The following is a 22,661-nucleotide window of genomic DNA, read 5'->3' as shown; positions in this document are numbered from 1 at the left end:
ATATTTGTTGGTTTCGCTCGTTCTTTATCATCAAAAGCACATAAAAAACACGGGACCTCATGTTTTTAACCCTAGACAACCAGATTTAGAGCCAGCATCAGCATCGAGACACAACAGCGATCCAGCAAGCAGCAGCGATTACTACAACGCATTTTAATGGCGCCAACCAAACATCAAGTGCTAACAAGCTCCGTAAACGGGAGTGCGATTACTGCAATTAGCAATATCAACGACTAGGCGACCATTACAAGATGAACGGAGGCGTTGGGGGGTTCGCATCTACTGAGTCTCTGGTTGATTAGCATAGCCTGTGTCTTTTCAGGATTGGTGGTGATGCGCCAGTGACGAGCCAAGGTTTCTGTGTTATCTAAAACCCATTGTAACCTATGAATGACCAGGTCCTTATGAGTGTAAAAGGCGGTGTCATCAGCTTACTGTGTGGTGTGCACCAGGGGGTCCGTGGAAGTGTCTACAGTGCACAGACTATACAAAACGGGCCCCAGGCCCGATCCTTGTGGCAGCCCAGCACGAATACGCCTTTTGGTGGAGGTGGCTGTTTCTACCTTGACAGAGAAGATTCTGTTCATGAGATAGCTTTGGATTAACCTGACTATACTCCTGGGGAACCCCTGTGTGTATAACCTGTATAGTAGCTCTTTATGCCATACTGAGTCGAAGGCTTTGGCTACATCAAGTAGCACTATCCCGCAGTAACCTCTGTGGTTGAAACCCTCTGTGGCTGCTTCCACCACTCTCATGATCTGTTGTGGGGTGGAGTGCTCCTGTCGGAATCCGAATTTGAAATCCGGCAAAAGTCACTCTTTGATGATGTTGTCTCATATGGGAATAAGCAGGAGGCGCTCGTAGATGTTGTTGAGAGTTGGTAAGAGGCTAATCGGCGTGTAGTGCTGTGGGAATAAAGGGTCTTTCCCTGGTTTGTGTATTTTTTTTTTCATTTCATTTCATTTTATTATCTTCCTGTATATCATTTACATGATGTATTGCGACCACTTCCGTGTGTTTCCAGTATGCTGGGAACTTGCGGGTATGAGTAATCTCGTTGAAGACGTTCGCGAGGTGTTTGATAGCCGAGGGCGGGAGGTTTTCAACTAGCTGGTAGGTAACACTGCCGTGTCCTGGCGCCTTCTTTGTAAGGAGATTACTTTTGCCACGACTTTGGAGGCAAAAAGTGGGAGTTTGTCCTCTGGGTCCTCCTCAGTATTGAGGAAGACAGTCAGTTGACGACGGACTACCTCTTCATGTTCTTCATCCTGGGGTTCCGCCGCTTGAAACTGCTTCTCATAGGGGCCCCAGTTCGAATCCGCCTGGTGGATTAACGACAATGGCCGGCATGCTGGCCAACCTGGATGTGGTTTTTAGAAGGTTTTCCACATCCCGCTAGGTGAATATCAGGCTGGTCCCCACGTTCCACCTCAGTTACATGGCTCGCAGACATCTGAACACATTCACACTCTTCCATGGATTACACTAGACACAGACAGTTAGGGTACAGTATTTCCTTCCCAAGGGGGTGTGGTGTGATGACAGGAAGGGCATCTGGCCACCCCTTCAAATTAACATGCCACATCCGATTAACCAGCAGACCCGCAAGTTGGGATTAATGCTTGGAAAGAGATTAAGTATATTTCTGAAGTACAGCATCATACTCTAGAACTGTACTCAATACCTGTGAATGTGTATTTCAGGTTTCATTTATGTCCAGATACACTGATGAGCCAACACATTATGACCACCTTCTTAATGAGTTGTTTATCCATCTTTGGAGCAAAATACATCACTGAGTCTGTGTATCATGGATCTGACAGTTTTTTGTTAGGTTTGTGGAGGTATGTGGCATTAGATGCCTATATATAGGTCATGTAATTCATCTAAATAAGGTGGTGATGACACCCAATAGTGACCCATGTGGATTCCATAGGATTTACATCAGCCAGATTGGGTCACTGAAACATCAGTGTTACTTCACTATAACGCTACTCAAATCATTATATCATGGTTCTGGCTCCAAGACATGGACAGTTATACTGCTACAAGATCATATCACTATCAGGAAGACATCAAGTATGAAGGTGTCTTTGATTGCTACCAAAGGTCCCATGCAAATACAGGAGAATGTCTCCCACAGCATAATACTGCTTCCACCAGCCTGCATCCATGGTGTCACTGTTCACCTGAATGATGGCATTTGTGCAGAGGGCCATTGACATAGTGCAGCAGAACTGTGACTCATCCAAAGAGCCCACTGATCAACAGTCGAATCCCAATGGCCCTGTGCCCACAGCAATTGTAATTGGTGATGTCACGGGGTGAACACATGAACCCGTAGGTGTGGTCTGCTGAGGAACACCATGTTCAACAATGTACAATGAATGGTGTGCTCCAAAACAATTGTGCATTTACCAGCACTACAATCTTTCAGCAGAGATGGCACAGATCACCATCTATCTTTCTTTATAGAACAGACAAGCCTCCAAACCCATATTCTGTGAAGAGTCGTGGATGTCCAACTATTTAGTGCCTAGTAGTAGTTTCACTGTCCTTCTACCTCTTTCCATAGATGCTCACGTCAGTAGCATGTGAACATTTAATGAGCTTCACCATTTTGAAGATACACATTCACAAGCTTTGTGTAATAATAACCTGCCCTGTTTCAGAGCTGCTTATTTCAGTGGATTTCCTCATCTGCAGCCCGTATCTTCACTAGGGTGATCCCCCATCCATGTCTGCTCCACTCTCCTAGTTTCTTTACCATGTCACATGCCTGCAACACATCAGCCTACATCCAATGTCACAGAGGGCAGTTGGCTCATCATTGTATATCAGAATACTCAATACTTTACAAACAATGAGTTAGACAAACTGGGTAATTGGAGGTGGAGTTCCTTATTAGCGTAGTGTTCAGAGATTTCTGAGAAGGGTACATATAAAGTAGTAACGTATTGCAGTACATGTATTTTGTTTTCAGACCCACAATTTGACCTTGGGAAAGGATCACAAAATAAGCAACCACATGCATGCTTCATTCTATATTTTGTAAAAATTGGATATTATATGTGGTTGGAGAAAAAATTAGTACAGCCTTTTACTGGCTTCCAATTCAATTAAGACTTATTGTTTAAACAGTGCACATGGAGTACATAAAATAATTACGAGGGCAGTTCAATAAGTAATGCAACACATTTTTTTTCTCGGCCAATTTTAGTTGAAAAAACCGGAAATTTCTTGTGGAATATTTTCAAACATTCCCGCTTCGTCTCGTATAGTTTCATTGACTTCCGACAGGTGGCAGCGCTGTACGGAGCTGTTAAAATGGCGTCTGTAACGGATGTGCGTTGCAAACAACGGGCAGTGATCGAGTTTCTTCTGGCGGAAAACCAGGGCATCTCAGATATTCATAGGCACTTGCAGAATGTCTACGGTGATCTGGCAGTGGACAAAAGCACGGTGAGTCGTTGGGCAAAGCGTGTGTCATCATCGCCACAAGGTCAAGCAAACTGTCTGATCTCCCGCGTGCGGGCCGGCCGTGCACAGCTGTGACTCCTGCAATGGCGGAGCATGCGAACACACTCGTTCGAGATGATCGACGGATCACCATCAAACAACTCAGTGCTCAACTTGACATCTCTGTTGGTAGTGCTGTCACAATTGTTCACCAGTTGGGATATTCAAAGGTTTCTTCCCGCTGGGTCCCTCGTTGTCAAACCGAACACCATAAAGAGCAAAGGAGAACCATCTGTGCGGAATTGCTTGCTCGTCATGTGGCTGAGGGTGACAATTTCTTGTCAAAGATTGTTACAGGTGATGAAACATGGGTCATCACTTCGAACCTGAAACAAAACGGCAATCAATGGAGTGGCGCCACACCCACTCCCCTACCAAGAAAAAGTTTAAAGCCATACCCTCAGCCGGTAAAGTCATGGTTACAGTCTTCTGGGACGCTGAAGGGGTTATTCTGTTCGATGTCCTTCCCCATGGTCAAACGATCAACTCTGAAGTGTATTGTGCTACTCTTCAGAAATTGAAGAAACGACTTCAGCGTGTTCGTAGGCACAAAAATCTGAACGAACTTCTCCTTCTTCATGACAACGCAAGACCTCACACAAGTCTTCGCACGCGAGATGAGCTCACAAAACTTCAGTGGACTGTTCTTCCTCATGCACCCTACAGCCCCGATCTCGCACCGTCGGATTTCCATATGTTTGGCCCAATGAAGGACGCAATCCGTGGGAGGCACTACGCGGATGATGAGGAAGTTATTGATGCAGTACGACGTTGGCTCCGACATCGACCAGTGGAATGGTACCGTGCAGGCATACAGGCCCTCATTTCAAGGTGGCGTAAGGCCGTAGCATTGAATGGAGATTACGTTGAAAAATAGTGTTGTGTAGCTAAAAGATTGGGGAATAACCTGGTGTATTTCAATGCTGAATAAAACAACCCCTGTTTCAGAAAAAAAATGTGTTGCAATACTTATTGAACTGCCCTCGTACATTTACAGATCAAAACTGCAAGTGGTTCTGAAGTACCAGGTATCAACCCATACACACTCATATTACTACGCTGACTCTGGATCTAGTCTATCATAAAGATGACAAATACTGTCCTAGGGTATGTTATGTCATGCCTGATTGACCTGTTCACATAGTTTTGTAAGAGCTGTTGGTTGACAAGTTGCATGAGAGAGATTGTGCTGGCTATGGAAGTGGCTGCATGTCTTGCAGAGCATGCTGTTTTTCATGGGCAGTGTGTGGGCAAGCACTATCTTGTTGGAACAACACATCACCTTCCTGTTGCAAGAACAGCAAAAAATGGGTCTAACAACATTCTGCACATACCAAGTGCTGGTTGGTGTCCCCTCCATTGTCTCAGACAAATGCACTCTACAAGACAATGCTCACTATATCTATACTGTATCTGCAAACTACCAATACTTGTGTGGAGGCAGAATTTGCGTCCACCACTAAAGACTGCAGCACACCACTCTGTCTTCAAATTGATCCTCTGATGGCACCACTGAAGCTGTGCACATTGATGCTATGGTGTGAGTGGGAGACGAGATAGTGTTGTACATGCCTGTAGCCCCACTGCTAATCATCAGTTTGCAATAGCTCATGTTGACACATCTGGGCTCATAAGACTTCTTATCTGTGATGTGGTAGCTTTACAATCTGTCACTACTGCCCTTATAATACAATGATTCAGGTGGGCATCAGTGATGTGTGGATCTCCAGAATCCCATCTATGGGTGTGAGAATGCTCATGTGACCACTGATACCAACAATGTTGCAGAACTGATGCAACATGTCTAAGTTATATGGCAATTCTCTGAAAGGATTGTTCCACCACTTGAGAGGCCACAATTTGACCACTTTACTGTAGGTAACACAAGTGCCTGCATGGTTGCCTACTTGCTTCACGTGTTTGCATTACACTGGGTCTTCTGGCTGTGAGAAATCCCTGTTAAAGGGTAGACACAAATGGCGCTCTGGTGGCTATGCTCCTATGCAGTCTGTTGGTGGACAATCCATCATCAATACATCTACTATCCCCAATTGCCATATGTTGTCATCAGATCAAAATTGATGTTGCCTTTCCAGCTGTACTAATTTTTTCCAGCTGTGCAATATTCACACACATACTGTTGGTCATAAGAATTGCAGCACCAGGAGGGACATTAAATAATGCAATTTTACTTATTTTGCTCACACAGTACAGGAAGAAGGATACATAATTAAACTTGTGTTGTTTTTGGAGTGGCTCTAACCCAGTTGGGTGTGGAGTGGAACTGAACTTGAATAAGGGATAAGTATATATCATTCCATGCTGCTCCAGCTCTGCATCAGAGGTCATCAGTAATAGTGGTTGGTGAATGATGGTGTGCCAGCGTCTCAGCAATCCATGACCAGATGTTTTCAATCGGTGAAAGATTTAGAGAGCATACTTAGCAGGGCAAAGGTCAAACTCCCTCCAAATCGAGATAGGTCAAGACATTATTGGAAACATGTGATCTTGTATTTTCTTGTTGAAAGATTATTTCTTGGAAACACCAAAGACAGGGCATAGCCACCAGCCTAAAAATGTCAGAACTATAATGTCTTTTGTCCACATTACTGTCTATGCAAACAAAGGGTGATTGTGTTCTGTACACAGTGGCACCCCGTACCAGCATGCCATGTGCTTGACTTGTATGATGTTTACTAATGCAGTCTACCAACGTTTATTCTATGCAGAGGCTCCATACACACATATACAGCCATGATGATGCTGTATGCATTATTAGGGTTCATTTGAAAAGATAATGTTGTGCCGCTCCTGTGTTGATTGTTGTAATAGGCACATCACTGTTGGTACAGTTCTCTCTCCTGCCGCATCTAGGGAAACGAAGGTAATGGTCGATGTGTTGACAGATCCTGGTGCTCCAGACATCATTGTACAATTTGTATGGATACTCATCTTGTAGCAAACATCTCATTTCCATACCCATGGTAAAGTTCAAGGCTGTATGATCCTGCATGTCTCAACAAACAATGCCTTGGACACTAGTCATGTGGAGTCAATGTATTCCTGCATGGCACTGGCTATGGCCTTCCTGTACCCACCAATTTCATATTTGTGCAGTAGTTATGGAATCCCAGCCATTGTGAGCAGTAGTATTGTGGAACAATAAACTGTAGTTTTGATAGACAATGATTCTGCCACTGTCAGTTTCTGACGTGTAGGTAGACATTTCTCCTTCTTACACAAACATAGCATGGTCCTCTAGGATACTTAGCCAATAACAGTTTCAGTTTAAAAAGGGCTATTATACTGAGTCAGCTATTTGTACATTAACTGAGAACATAATAAAATATTTAAATTATAAAATATTGTCAACTGACATCTTCTCTGATTCACTTAAAGTAGTTGATTGTGACAATCATGATATTCTGTTAACAAAGTAAGTTTCTATGAAATATGTAATTCAGCTTGTGCATGTTGTAGTTCTTATTTAAGAAATAAAATGGAAATATTTACCCTAACCTGTCTGAATAACACAAAGAAGAATACCACACCATTTTCATGGGGAGAAACTAGAATGGGAGTCTCATTGGGTTTGATCATTGGGCCACTACTGTTCTTGCTTTATGGTAATGATCTCCCATTTTATTTGAATCAGGAGGCAGAATTAGTTGTGTCTAAAGACAATACAAGCATTCTTGTCAAGCTGTCCAAAGAAACATCAACAGAGGAAATAGCAAATGAAGTTTTGTGAAAGTTACTGGGTGGTTTTGCTCAAATTGCCTAGCTTTAAACTTTAAAAAAGTAAGTTTCATCCAGTTTTGTATTCTCAGGAATATTTATTGGTGGCTTCTGTGATAATATTCTGGGGTAACTACTTGATTAGGTGAAAAGTATTCACTGCACAAATGGTAATTAGAATTATGTGTCGTGTTCACACATGTTCATCTTGCAGGTATCTCTTTAAACAGCTGAAAATATAAACCACAGCCTCAGAACTCATTTATTCTCTTAAGAAAATTGTTGTCAACAATCCATCTAAGTTTCAGGTCAACAGAGATATTCACATGTCCAATTCTGGAAGGAAAAATGATTTGTATTATCCTTTAATGAATCTAACCTTGTCACAGGAAGAGGGAAACTATGCAGCTATAACACTCTTTTACAATCTATCCATGAAAATAAAATGTCTGAAAAGTAACAGAGGTGTTTTCAAATACAAGTGAAAGATTTTTCTCCTTAACAATTCATTCTATACCATAGAGAAATTCTTGAGCGGAAATAATCATTTTTTTAAAGAAAAAGCTGTAAATGGTGAGAATGCAGTCATAGAATTTTTATTTTTCACTATTTTTATTTTATATATATATATATATATATATATATATATATATATATATATATATATATATATATATATATATATATATATATATATATATATATATATATATATATCTGTGTGTGTGTGTTCCATGATTGTTCTGTTGACCCAATTCACAGCACACAGTTCATTCTGTATGGAATGTGGGAAGAATAATTGTAAGTAAGGATTTGTATTGGCTCTAATTTCTTGAGTTTTCATGTCATGGTCTTTACATGAGATGTATGTGGGAGGAAGTGATCTCTTGTCTGACTCTTGCCAGTGCTCTCTCAAAATTCCAGTCATAAACTTCTCTGTGAAGCACAACACCTTTCTCATGTCTGCAAATAAACTTTGTTGAGCATCTGAGTAAAGCTCTCACACTGAATAAATGACCCCATAAGAAATGCACTGCTCTTCATTGCATCTTCTCTATCTGTTCTGTCAGTCCTACTTGGTAAGTATCCCATATTGATGAACAATACTCAAGAACTGGCTGAACAAGCACCTTGTAAGCCACTTCATTTGTGGATGAGCTACAGTTCCTTAAGATTCTTCCTGTGAATCTTAGTCTGGCAGCTGCTTTTCCTATTATTTGTTTTTTGTGGACTTAAGGTCGCTCCAGACAGTTACTCCTTGATATTTTATGGTAGATACTGTTTACTTCCGTTATTCATCAATAGTGTAGTTATGCAATGGTGGGTTTCTTTTCCTAAGTATGCACAATATGTTACATTTATTTATGTTCAGGGGCAACTGAAAGAGCCTGCACTATTCACCAATCCTCTGAAGGTCATTCTGCAAATCAGTACTATCTATTGGCATTGCTACTTTGTTATATGCAACTGCATCATCTGTCAACAGTCTTAAGGAGCATCTGATGATTTCTACTAGATCATTTATATACATTGTAAGCATTAATGGACCTATCACACTTCCTTGGGGTACTCCAGAAATTATCTCTACATCTGTCTATTTTGCTCTTTTAAGGTTGAAATGTTGAGTTCTGTCTACAAGGGAATTCTGAGTACAGTCACAAATCTGCTCTGATGCTCAATAATCTCATATTTTTTTCACTAAATTCAGTGTGAGATGATGTCAAATGCCTTCCTGAAGCCCAGGAATGGGCATCAGCTTGAGCGCCATTGACTACAATGCTGTGGACTCATGGAGGAACAGAGGGAGCCGAGTTTCACAAGATTTCTGTTTGCACAACCCATGTTGATTTTTATAGAGGAGATTTTCATGCTCCAAAAACATCATAAATCTTGAGCATAAAATGTTTTCCATAGTTCTACAACAGATTGACATGAATGATATAGGTCTATAGTTGCGTGGATCTGCACTGCAGCCCTTCATAAAAATGGAAATAACTTGTGCTTTTTTCCAGTCACTAGGTACCCTTCATTGATGAAGCAATGCTAAAAGGGGAGCAAGTTCTTTTAGACACTCTTTGTATAATCTTGTAGGTATACACATAGTTCACTTCTTTGCAGAAGTATGTGAAATAAGATAAATTAAACAAAATTGCTCTTTTATCTGAAACTTGCTGTTGCTGCAAATGCTACTGGCACATCAACTTGCCTCGACATCTGCTGCTGAGCTAAGCAACTAACTGACTAATGCTTCTCACAAAAAGTCAAGTTTCAAATGTGATTTGTGGATGAGAAACCTGCTTATAATCTCATATTTTTAATGCAGAATGTAGATGGTGTCACTACTGCATACTTTGTGCAGTTGTGCTGAAATGCTAATCATTTCATGTCAAAGTGTCTAGTATACTTCATGCCATTTTCAATTTGACACATGCTGTCTTAATGTTGTTACAGTGTTAATGTCTAGCAGTATATATATATAAAAGAGAAAGTGTATCAGTGTCATCACATTATGTAAATATGTGTATAGGATATTAGATGAGTTCTGGGTAGCATGGAGGTAGGAGGTTGGGTCAGGGGCAAATGAGATACATAAATCCAATCAAAAGAACTCTGCATTTCTTGCAGTGACATGGTTCAGAGTGGTACCCTCCAGAAAAAATTAAATTTAGCAAAATGTCAGTAAAAATGCAAAAGGGACTGGTTGCAAATGTTACAGATATTACAAAGAAGTAGTGACATTTCTAGGGTGAAAGCAGAATGATAGAGTGATCAGAGTTACACAATGAGTCTGCCCTGCAGCATGATCTAACTATAAGAGCCAGGCAGAGGTAAAATATAAGAGAGACACTTAAGTAGCTGCTCTAAATCTGTTAACATATTAATACCAGAACAAATTTCTTCATGGAAGAAAAAAATTAAAAAAATTGTGTTACTATAGAAGTACCTGAAACACTCAGGACATGTAACACATATCAGAAGTTTGGTAGCTTCATGTAGAATCTGCACCTACTGTCAGTGGCACTCAAAAACAGATAACCTTACACTTATTAGAGTTGCACTGGTATGATGCGAATTCACGATGCCAGGCATTAAAGGGGCTGAAACACAAAAGAGAGCTACAACAAATTGTCTCAAAACTAATTATTGGTTCTCCAGTACATCTCTGAGCTGATGGCTTACAACACTGCATATTTGGTGTTATCTGTGCAGACTTCCTGACTATGCAGTAAAACTCTCTGCAAGCATTTGAAGTACATTCAGTCATATTTTTACATGTTTATGGTAGTTCATGGTCTAGTTTCACTTTTAACAAACACTAGAGGAAGAAATCTTGTAATTCATTATCTGGTGATCTGGCAGGCCAATTTATTGTAACCACCTTTATTGACCCAGCAAACTTTAGAATTCATGATTTCTTTCACTTCTTGTGAGCAACATGCTGGACAGTTGTCTCACTGGAACCACACGATTAGTGACAATTATGGTCTTTAAGCAATAACAATATTTCATCCTGCAGAATGTTTGGGTGTGTTTCTCCATCCAGTATCACCCAAACCAATAAGCATCAACAATTTCTCCATCCAGTATTCTACATCAAATGTCAAGTGATCCAGGACACTGTGGTTCCTCTTGATGAAAGTTAAATGAGTTGACAACGTCTCAGTAATGTATATTGTGTCTGTTCATCTCATTATGATTTGTAAGGAGTGAGTCAGCTCAATGGTATTTGATTTTTCTCAAGCAATATGAATATGTGTTTAAAAATAGGGGACTAATTTAAAAACATGTAGTTGCCCTCTGTTTGGAAAGCATCACCTTGCTGACCCCTATCATTCATCTCTACTGTCTTATTATAGGATGCTTGAGGTATTTTGATCTCTTAGCTTATGTGACTGCCCCAATATATAGCATTTGGTCAATCAACATTGTGTACTTGGATAACATTTCTTTAACAATTGTACAGGAAATTCTATATCATTCTGATGGTTCATTTTCAGTAGTCTTTAAGCAAGCCTTAGGAATATTAGTAATAAACTCCACATAGTAAAATTTTAGTTGAAAAACTCTATTTGGTGCTTGAGTTTCAAGTAACAGTTTAGATTCTGTCACTGTATTGTATAGCTTATTTGTGTATGTGGTCAAAAATCTCTGTTTTTTATTTTCTTTCTTTATTTTTGTAGCAGCATTTTGTGTGTCATGTATATAGTGATGTGTATCTTGATTCAGTAGTTCTGGTTCAAATGGTCTCATGGAATGAAAAGCAAATAAATAAGTACAGTAATATACTCTTCACTGAAAAATTTTATTCTAAATGTAACCATTTAAAACACTGCACACAGTATGAGGAAAATACTTTCTTTCTTGGAAACTTTTAATCATTTTGAAGAGAATCAGTTACGAAAATTCTAAGAAGCATAAGTACTTCATGAGAAAGGGATTTGTCTTCAGATGTGTAAACATCTGTAAACAATCAGAATTTGACTTTATCTCTGAAGTTTATCAATTACCACAGAGCAATAACTCACATAGCTTAATCCCAAATAAGTATAGCTTGATATCATCACTCACCCTTCTTTATCTAAAAATATTTAATGCTTTTATTACTTCAGATTTGGCACACCAGTGTATATAAACAGAACTCTAGTTCTGCTCTTGACTACTCATTGTGGCTGCCATGGAGCTGAAAATAATTATAGTGTTTGCTATCACTATAGCAGGTGTCTTAGCCAGTGAGTATTGCATTCACTGCCCTCTGATTTACCTACACTACCTTACATGCATTTTGTCATACACAACAATATATTTGCCAAACAACATCACACAAACACATAATCCATAATCTGATATAAGACAAATTAATCTTGATTTGTTGTTTTGTAATTGATTTTTCCAGTAACAAATACAGATACATTCTTAAAAGTTAGCTCTTCATCCAGTATTAATTGAGGCATTGTCACTTATAAAATTAATGCCATATATGATATTGTGTGATGTATGTGTTTAGTATGTTTCTATATGTTAGGAAGATTGTTACACAAGTTGAAATTTCTAGTGGGGCACGCATGGAGAAGATCATAATGGTAGTTCCAAAGTTTTGTTTTGTTGAAGACTGAACACTCTATCACCTCATAAAATTTTAGATAGTACCAAGACATTGCATCTGATGCTCTTGCTGATCATTTTTATTAATATTATTGTGTTATCAGGATCATATTTAGTACTCAGTTTCTGAATTTAAGTGACAACACAAAAATCTTGCATAGAGTTGCTGCCAGAGAATACATTGGAAGCTCTTTATCGCAACACTGCTTAAATTGTTTCATCTTTCCTGTCACCAGTCTTTTACATTGTATCTCACATGGAGCAATACAGAACTGAGGTTGTTACATTATAACTGCAGCATATTAATTATGTTGTTACGAATGAGAAATAGGAAATATACTACATCTGGAAAGAATCAATGTGACTACCAATTCAAAACCATTAATATGTTAGGCAGTCACCATTATTTGTCTTCTTTCTCTCACTGAGTAGTATACAGAAGTAGCTGTTGATTTAGCTATGAATACTTGTACAGAATCATCTGTAATGGAACACTATCACTTTCCCTCTATATGTGTTGGTTGTGTTTTCTGTCAATGACTGTCATGCTAATTAATGGTAACTATGCCTATAATTTCTAGGCTCAGTGAAGGTGGCAGGTCAAATAATTTAACTGAATCTTTCTAGTGGAGGTGTCAGGTCAAATAATTTAATTGGAACTTTCATGTCAGAAACAGCTAATGAATGTCTCCTGATAGCTGGCACTTCCTGATAAAACATACTTTGAAACCTTACAGTTTCTTAACTGAACAAAATTACAAATATTTATTAAATATCATAGTTAAACAGTTTCCCATTACATGGGTCCCTATGATTATGCCAATTTTTGAAATAAATAAAATGCTATTTCCTTCAGAAAAGAATTCCATTTTGCAGCTTAAACTAACAGTTGAATCCACTACTCAGTATAGCAATGCTTTTCTCAAATTATTTTCACTTTGGAATGCAAACACCACTTTCTGAAAATGTTCATTTGAGTATTGCATATTCATACTACTAAAATGAATGCTCACTGTAAATAAGGCTCCATTCATAGAAAATGTACACAGCTGTTATCTTAGAGCAGTTATTAGTGTTCTCATATTAAAGTTACACAATTAGTTGAAGATAATCAACAATTAAATAGAATAACTTGAAACTTTCTTCGGACAAGTTACTTTCCCATTGATTAAATAAAAAAAGCAATAGGAATCCACTAAAAATTATGTAGGCTCTATTCAAAATTCTCACTAAAATAAATTTAATATACTTGCTTTGTGATTAAATGCCATACATTTTAGATTCATTTTAGTGAAAATCTATAATTTTTTACGGCTGCATGTTGCTTTACTGCAGTCATTGACTAACTGCATATTTAAGTTTTCATTTGATGGCATCTGTGACAATATGAAGGTCCTTGTTGCAACACTCAGTGCTATTTAATTGTTATTACTTTGTTTTTTATTTGGGCCCTTTAAATGGCTGTTTGTTGCTTTGAGCATTAGGCAAGCTATCCCTATCATTTTAAGTATTAGATATTTTAATTTTTTAATAGACAGTACTAGTTCCAAACAGTGAACACACAAATCCTTCATTACCAATTACATAGGAAGTAAATATCCAAATTATCCATTAGTTATAGGTGGAGACTTTAATCTAACATCCACTGACTGGGAAAATTACACGTTTATCACAGGGGGCAGAAGCAAAGATTCGTGTGAAGTTATTCTAGGAGCATTCTCAACATACAACCTTAGCAATTGGTTAGAAAACCAACTCGAGATGGGAACATATTAGATATCTTGGCGACAAACATACCTGATCTTTTTGAGGAAGTTAATCTAGAAGAAGGTATTAGCGACCATAATGTCGTTGTGGCTTCTGTGTCAATGGAAGTTGGAAAAAAAAAAAAAAAAGGACATAGGAACAGTGTAGAGTTTTCTTGTTTGGGAAAACAAATAAAGGTGTCATTAATGAATATCTTCATAGTCAGCTCCAAGCATTCACCGCGGGACACAAAGATATTGAGCATCTTTGGTCGGAATTTAAAGGTATTGTCCACCGTGTGCTAGAGAAGTATGTGCCTAGCGAAAGTATAGGGGAGGGAAAGGTTCCACCTTGGTACAACAAACATATTAGGAAGTTGCTGAGAAAGCAGAGAATTTTGCACAGTCGTTTTAAACGTAGTCAGTGCCCCGCTGACAAACAGAAATTATGCGAAATGAAAGCAGCTGTCAGAAGGACAATGAGAGACCCTTTTAACGAATTTGAAAGCAATATTTTATCTGCAGATTCTAAAAAAAAAACCCAAAACTTTTTGGTTGTACGTAAAATCTATGAACACTACAAATAATTCAATACCTTCTCTTGCTGACAGTATGGGTAATGTAGCTGATGATGATAAACAGAAGGCCAAAATTCTAAACCTAGCTTTCAAAAACTCGTTTACGATAGAGGACTGCAGCACCATTCACCCTTTCAATTATCGAACAAATGAAAGGATGGCTGACATAGTGTTTAGTGTATCTGGGACTGTAAAACAGTTAAGATCCTTAGACGCCAGAAAGGCATCTGGCCCAGACAGTATCCCCGTAAGATTTTATGTTGACTATGCTACAAATATAGCACGATTCTTATCCATCATCTATCAGAGATCTTTGGAATGGCAGAAAGTTCCACGGGACTGGAAGACGGCCCAGGTCATAGCAGTCTATAAAAAGGGTAGAAAATCGGATGCACATAATTACCGGCCAATTTCACTGACATCAATTTGTTGTAGAATCATGGAACATATTTTGTATTCAGGCATAATGACCTTTCTAGATTCTGAGAAGCTCATCTGCAGAAACCAGCACGGTTTTAGGAAACAGCGGACATGTGAGACACAACTGGCCCTATTTGTGCATGATATACAACATGCTCTAGATACCAGCTCCCAGGTTGATGCCATATTTCTCGACTTTCTAAAGACGTTTGACTCAGTTCCACACTGTCGCTTGCTACAAAAATTGCATGCTTATCGTCTATCCAATGACATATGCAGTTGGAGAGAAAGTTTTCTAACAGACAGGGAGCAGTATGTCGTCCTGAAAGGGGTAACTTCAACAGAAACAAGAGTAACTTCAGATGTGCCCCAGGGCAGTGTAATAGGTCCTCTGCTTTTTATAATTTACATAAACGATCTGGTTGATGGTATTGACAGTGGCCTTAGACTGTTTGCCGATGATGCTGCAGTCTACAGGAAAGTAGTATCACATGAAAGTTGTGAACAAATCAATGAGGATTTGCAGAAAATAAATGCGTGGTGTAACAACTGGCGGGTCTCTCTCAATATCAGTAAGTTTAACCTACTGCATATAACAAGGCAAAAATCCCCATTAATGTATGAGTACAAAATAAATTATCAGTCTTTGGAAGCGGTAACATCAGTCAAGTACCTGGGTGTGACTATTCGAAATGATCTCAAATGGAATGATCAGATTACACAAGAAACGGGTAAGGCAAAGTCTAGATTGCGGTTTATTGCTATAATCCTGAAGCAATGCAGTCCTTCAACAAAGGAAATAGCTTAAAATACATTAGTTCATTCAGTGTTAGAGTATTGCTCTGTATGGAACACTTACCAGTTGGGTCTGTTTCAAGAGATTGAGGAGGTCCAAAGAAGAGTGGCAAGATTCTTGACTGGTACATTTAGCCATCGCGAGAGCATGAAGAAAGTTCATAGAAAGTTTGAAGTGGGACACACTTGCAGATAGACGACGCGCTAAACAGAAGGGGCTGCTCACTAAATTCTGAAATCCAATCTTCATCGAGGATGTAGAGCATATATTATTACCACCAACTTTCAAATCGCATAATGATCATCATTCAAAGATAAGGGAAATAAGGGCTTGCACTGAGGCGTTCAGGCAGTCATTTTTCCCTCACGCGATCCGCGAGTGGGACAGCCCTACTGCCTGTATTTTCTAATGGAAACATATAACATAAAAGCCACCATAGACTCTCCTACAAGAGTTACACCAACAACTAGCTCAACAATTGATCAAATATTAATAAACACAAATGTAAATCACAATTTCTGTGCCGGAAATCTTAATACTGGCTTCAGTGATCACCATGCGCAGTTTATTGCTTTGCACACCCCAAGTGAAACAACTGAGAAAGAGGAACTTGTAAAACAAGCAAGGAAATTCACTAACAAACAAATAAACCTTTTTGTACAGAGACTAAGTGAGGAAACTTGGTATGAAGTGTATACTTGTGAAAATACTAACAAAAAGTTTGAAAAATTCATGGAAATCTTCATGTCATACTTTGAGGCTGCATTTCCATTAAAAAAGTAAAAATGTCAACCTAACTTCAAAAAGAACAAATGGATTACAACAGGTATTAGAATATCTTCTGCAGAGAAAAGAAGATTACACGCTATAGCAAAGACACAGAACATGCCTCATGAATTTCATTTGTACCTGAAGAATTACAAGAGGATCCTCAAAAATGTTGTAAGGAAAGCTAAAACAATGGCAAATGACAAATACATTGAAAATTCAAAAAACAAATCTAAAGCTATATGGGAAGTTATAAAAAATCAAACAACAAGTGAAACTAAACAATATAAAAATACGAACTTATGTTATGAAGGACAAATGATTTCTTGCCCAACAGAAATTGCAGGGACCTTCAACAAATATTTTGCAAACGTAAGTGAACAGTTGGTGAGTGGACTGGAAGAACACAACAAAATATCACCTCCATCATGCAATAGTGTGAGAAATGTGTCTGCATCTTTGTTCCTTTCACTCACAAATTCTGAAGAAATTTTATCAGTTATAAAAACCTTGAAAACAGGGTACTCATGTGGAATTGATGGAATACCAGATGCAATTATTAAAAAATGCTTTCTTGCCTTAGCTGAACCCTTGACACATTTGTGCAACAGCTCACTGGCATCAGGAACCTTCCCTTCATGCTTAAAAACAGCAAAGCTGAAACCACTGTTCAAAAAAGGAAATCCAGAATGTGTTTCAAATTATAGACCAATAGCCCTACTGCCTGTATTTTCTAAAATTTAGGAAAAGTTTTTTATAAGAGAGTGTCTGATTTCCTAAATCAAAATAAAATTCTCTCTCCTTCACAGCATGGCTTCAGGAAAGGCTATTCAACTGAAAGTGCAATATTTGAATTTCTTAATGAAATCTGTACTAAACTGGATGCAAGTGAGTTTGTGACAGGCATATGTCTTGATTTATCTAAAGCTTTTGACGTCATTGACCATAATGCCCTACTGCAGAAGCTTGACCAGCTAGGAATTAGAGGTATATCCAATGAGTGGCTGAAGACATACCTACGTGGTCGCAAACAGGTGGTTCAAGTGCAATATACTGACCATAACAAAATCAGCTGCTACTATTCAGGGTATGAAAATGTGAAATATGGTGTCCCTCAAGGATCAGTATTAGGACCCATTCTGTTTCTCCTCTATGTCAATGATCTTATGTACAACAAGTATTTCCAAACTACCCTCCAATTTGCAGATGATACAAGCTTCTTTATTAGTGGTAAAACAGAAGAAAAACTAAAAGACTCTGCTATCCAAACAATGAACAGTGTAGAACAGTGGTTCAGCTACAACAAGCTAACTATAAACAGAGAAAAGACAGTAGCACTGAACTTCTATAATGTAAAAGGAAGACACCACCCAAACATAGAAATAGAACTTAGGGACAGAGTTCTTGAAAGTGTTGACAGCACTAAATTTCTGGGACTCTGGCTCCAGAACAACACAAAAGGGGAGGTACATATTGAATATTTGCAAAGAAAACTAAGCAAAACCTGTTACATGATATGGATCTTAAAAACTTGTTGCAGCAAAGCCAGCCTATTAAATGTATACTACTCCTATGTGCAGTCTGTAATTAAATATGGCATAATCTTCTGGGGCAATACAACAACAAATATTAAACTTTCCAGGATGCAAAAGAGAATACTAAGAATTATTGAAGGGGTCAACAATACGAAATTGTGCAGACCCATATTAAAAAAAACTGTCAGTTCTTCCTCTTCCTTGCATTTTTATCTACGAAACATCAGTTTTCATCAAACAATATATCATTAGACACCCAGATATCTTATTAAAAAATGAAGATATACATGCACACAATACAAGGCAAAAATCTGACCTTCATGTGAAACAGGTGAGAACATCATTGTGCCAAAAAGGCACACTACATAATGGGATATAGATTTTCAGTAATCTACTGACACATATTAAATCAATAGGTAAACTCTGTAGTTTTAAGGCTGAAGTAAAGGCATATTTAATTGATCATTGCTTTTACAGTCTGACAGAATATATAAAAGCCAAACAACAAAAATAAAGATGCATTATTAATATTCTACTTTGTATGTTGCCTGTAATGTTTGTTGTATTTATGAATCTGTGCTAAATTACCTCAATATCTAGTCCTTAGGATTGCAATACAAACTGTATTTTATCTTGTAAATACCTAACCATGTCCAATATCCTTGTATATATTCTATACGTATAGGATTTGAAGGACTAAATAAAATAAATAAATAAAATATGACTCTGGTGCAAATTGTGTCCTCCGCCACATACCGCTTGGTGACTAGAAGAGTATATATGTAGATGTAGGAGATTTTGCTAGTATACTTCTATGATGATGTGTCACTTATGATCATAATTTGTTAGCACCACACCACGGCAATTTTCGAAAACAATCTGCAAACCTGTGATCAATGATGATTTGGTCTTCACCTTTTACATAACTAGTCCTCATATTTCCACTCCTTGCTTTGCTAATTTGTCTTGGGATCTTAGAGTCACCCAACACTCAACCATGGTGATTATCTGGCTAAAGAAGTCATTTGTATTGACCCGACACAGCTGAAACATATCTGCTGCTGTTTGAGTTCAATCGGCTCTTTGAATGGGTGTGAGTAATTATGGAATCAAGCAAGAAACAACCTTGACCAAAGTGAAATTCAAAGTACCCAGCTGGTGCAGGCAAGGTAGAAGCTTATTAACCAAAGTGTAAGAATAGGTAGAGGTAGGGGCATGGGAAGGAGGGGTGGAAGGATCTAAATTACATGGATTGGGGATGCTGCAATTGAAGTCAACCATGTTAGCTGTTCTTCCAGTGTGGGCAGTCTTGCCTTTGGTCAGTGGCCACAGATTCAGGTGGATTGCTGGTTGGTGGTCATCCCACATACTACGCCATGTAAAACTTGCAGTGCATTTACTTTTACAGGTAGTCTTGCCTCTGATGGAGTTGAATATATCTGTGACTGGAAAATATATATATATTTCTCTTTGCGTACATGTTCACATAGATGTGTCACCAATTTTTTTTTAACCAGTATTTTGAGAACAAAGGGTAAGTGCATTATAAAACTCCACATGATTTGTCATTTATAAGACAGAATGCTCACAGATGGGTTGTCAAATGAATAAAAGGTAAAAATACAACATCCATAGCAACAATAGAGTTAAAACTGCATGCCATGCTGATGATATCATGTGGAGGTCATCAGCATGGTGTGTAGTTTTAATTCTATTTTTGCTGTGGATGTTGTACTTTTATCTTTTATTCATTTGACAACCCATCTGGGAGCATTCTGTTTTATAAATGACAAACGACGTGGAATTTTAAAATGTATTTACACTTTCTTTTCAACATGTCAATGCTACACATATGTGAACACATACACAAAGTGTAATGCCAATCTGAGGATGACAGCATGATTCTGTCAAAGCTAGTAATTGGAATAAAGGTCTTTAAATCAAGTGATGTTGGCGTTCTTAAAAAATGTATATAAACATAAATCATCCCAGAAATATGCGTAAGTTATACAGGAATTGATTACAATGTGCTGGATATATGTATGAAATGGGTGTCTCACTGAGGCTTTCACATTTATGGGGGCATGTAATCAGGGCTCAATAGCAATAGTGGTGAAAGGATACATGGAGGCATTTTTTAGATTGTACAGGTGATGGAACCTCACTTTGAGAGAAATGGAAATTCGTTAAATTAAAAACAAATACTTCTGAAGAAAAGGTTTTGGGAATGAATTCAGATATCAAAGAGAAACTTCAGACTACACACTGATCAAAGAAGTACATATACCAACTACAATCAACAATCAAATAATAGTGGTACTAACACGTAGCACTTTGTTGAGCTACTGATGATTCATATGTAACACATATCAATATACTCATTATGGAAGTGAAGTACACAGTGACAAAAGTGGAAAGAATAATGGAGAGAACACCAAACTACATCAATAACATAAGAATAGTCATTCCACACTTCTTGTTTTAATTTTGATTGTTACTGCACCATATATGAGAAAAGCAAGTTTTGTAATTTCTGTAAATTCGTAATTCATTGTAAATATTTTTTCACCATAATACAGAAATTTACTTTGAATGTTTCACCTGGTTTCAAAATGTAGGTGCATTACACTTCTCAGTTTTTTCGTTAGTTTCAGGTTCACTGTCTCACAGTTTCTCCAGTAGCTCCAATCACATTTGTACTTTTGCCACAGTAATAAGCAAGAATCAGGCTATACTATCAAGGAGTATCATGAATATCTCTTGAGTTCATGTTACAATTCTCTTATATTACATTGTACACAATGTCATCATAAAATAACTAAAATTCTGAATACTGTCTCGAGAGTAGTAATAGCAAAAAACAGAAATAGATCACTTCATTCATAGCATTCAAGTACCCGCACATAACAGAATATTGTTTCTGACAGAATGTAAATAATTTAGAAGTAAAGGAGGCCACTCTCCAAATAACAGAAGCATTGTCATTGACAGGCACACAAAACAAAACTTTATTAGCTTTCAGATAAATCCTTTGATGAGCTGGCATACATTTACGTAAACCTCCCCACTTCTTAGGGACTGATAACCCTGTAGTTTGGACCCTTTACTCTCCAAACCGACCAACCAACAAACCAACTCCCCCATCCCATCCCCCTCCCTCCCCCCCCCCCCCTCCTTGCCACCCACCCAGCCACCCATACACCCACACACCCACACACACATTTGTGCAGCTACATTGTACTAGCTGTGCCCACAGTATTTGTGCTGCAGTTTGGTAAGAGGGCTCACATGCCTTCAAGTCCAGTTGTGTGATACCTCTTGTTTCCTGTTCTTTGGGTCTATTTTGCAAATCTGAACACATGTGTTAGTGTCAGTATCTTAGTAATCAGTGTAAATATTTTCATGTCAGAGAAACCACTTGGAAATTGATAGTTTAGGATGTGAGCTAGAGGAACACTAACAATTGTATCACAGGAGAAGCAGACAAAACATGATAACTGATTAGTACATCTCATATGGTTAAAACTAAGCTGAAGAAAGAATTACAAATATTTCACCAGAACATTCAACACACACATATCAAAACAGAACTATTAGAGGAAATATCCATTGATACAAACCAAATATATCAGTAGTTGATTTACATTTCCAGATTTCTAGCTTATTTGATGATTCTGTTTTGCACACAATATTTCAACAACTAACCTAGTCATCGTATTCAGATGCCTGAAGTAATGGTCATTCATGTGCTCACTGTCTGAACTGTAACCGTATTGTGAGGAATTGCGGGTGTCATTGTCTCTATTCATTGCCAAGTTTTACTCGCAGCATCTAACACACCCTTTGACGCACACTTTTTTTTTTCTGTTCCCAAACTTTAGTCCAAGAAATGCACATCTACTTAATGTCTTGTGGTTCCAGTGGGTGAGCTGACTAGTGACACTTCAATACATTGAATGCCGGATCTCAGTCCATGCTTAAATCTAAACGTAAAGCCATAAGAGTAACATGGGGCTTTTCAGAGACCACAGTATCACTGGTCTGCTGTGAAATGAGAATATATTTGTAGCCATCATCATCAAGGGCAACTGCCATGATTAGTGATGTGTGGAGCACAAGGATTATGTTGCCTCGCTTGTATTGTAAAAGCAAAAAGTTGATGACAGGACAGTAGACAATTCACCAATCCAGTGCTGGGTAACAGTATAATATGTGCAGACAAAATTTTCAGAAGCATCTTCTAGCAGTTGGAAATGTGAGCCACTACCCAACAAGAATATCCCTGCAGACTGCAAGTCAAAGAGCACAAAGATTGGTCTATGTAAGAAACACTGCAATTTTATGTATGTTACACACTTATATACACTGATCAAACAGTTTCTTGATGAAAAGTTAATGCATGGGTGGGTACATATTTGCTCTCAAAGATACTTGCCGCCAGTCAAGTTGAGTTAAT

General features: G+C 38.2%; 1 protein-coding gene across 1 annotated transcript in view; it reads left to right on the top strand.

Annotated features, from left to right (window-relative positions):
• The first annotated feature begins 11,893 nt into the window (after positions 1–11,893).
• LOC126470717 (P-selectin-like) overlaps positions 11,894–22,661 on the top strand; it is an 86,832-nt gene continuing 76,064 nt past the window's right edge. Inside the window, exon 1 of the mRNA XM_050098720.1 lies at positions 11,894–11,990. Within this exon, the coding sequence (XP_049954677.1) occupies positions 11,936–11,990 (55 nt within the window). The 5' untranslated portion in view covers positions 11,894–11,935. The remainder of the gene's footprint in view (positions 11,991–22,661) is intronic.

This window comes from Schistocerca serialis, chromosome 3 (assembly GCF_023864345.2).
Source record: "Schistocerca serialis cubense isolate TAMUIC-IGC-003099 chromosome 3, iqSchSeri2.2, whole genome shotgun sequence".
NCBI classification, from domain to species: Eukaryota; Metazoa; Arthropoda; class Insecta; order Orthoptera; family Acrididae; genus Schistocerca; species Schistocerca serialis.
The sequence above is the reverse complement of the archived record's forward strand: the minus strand, read 5'-3'. Positions and strand labels throughout refer to the sequence as shown.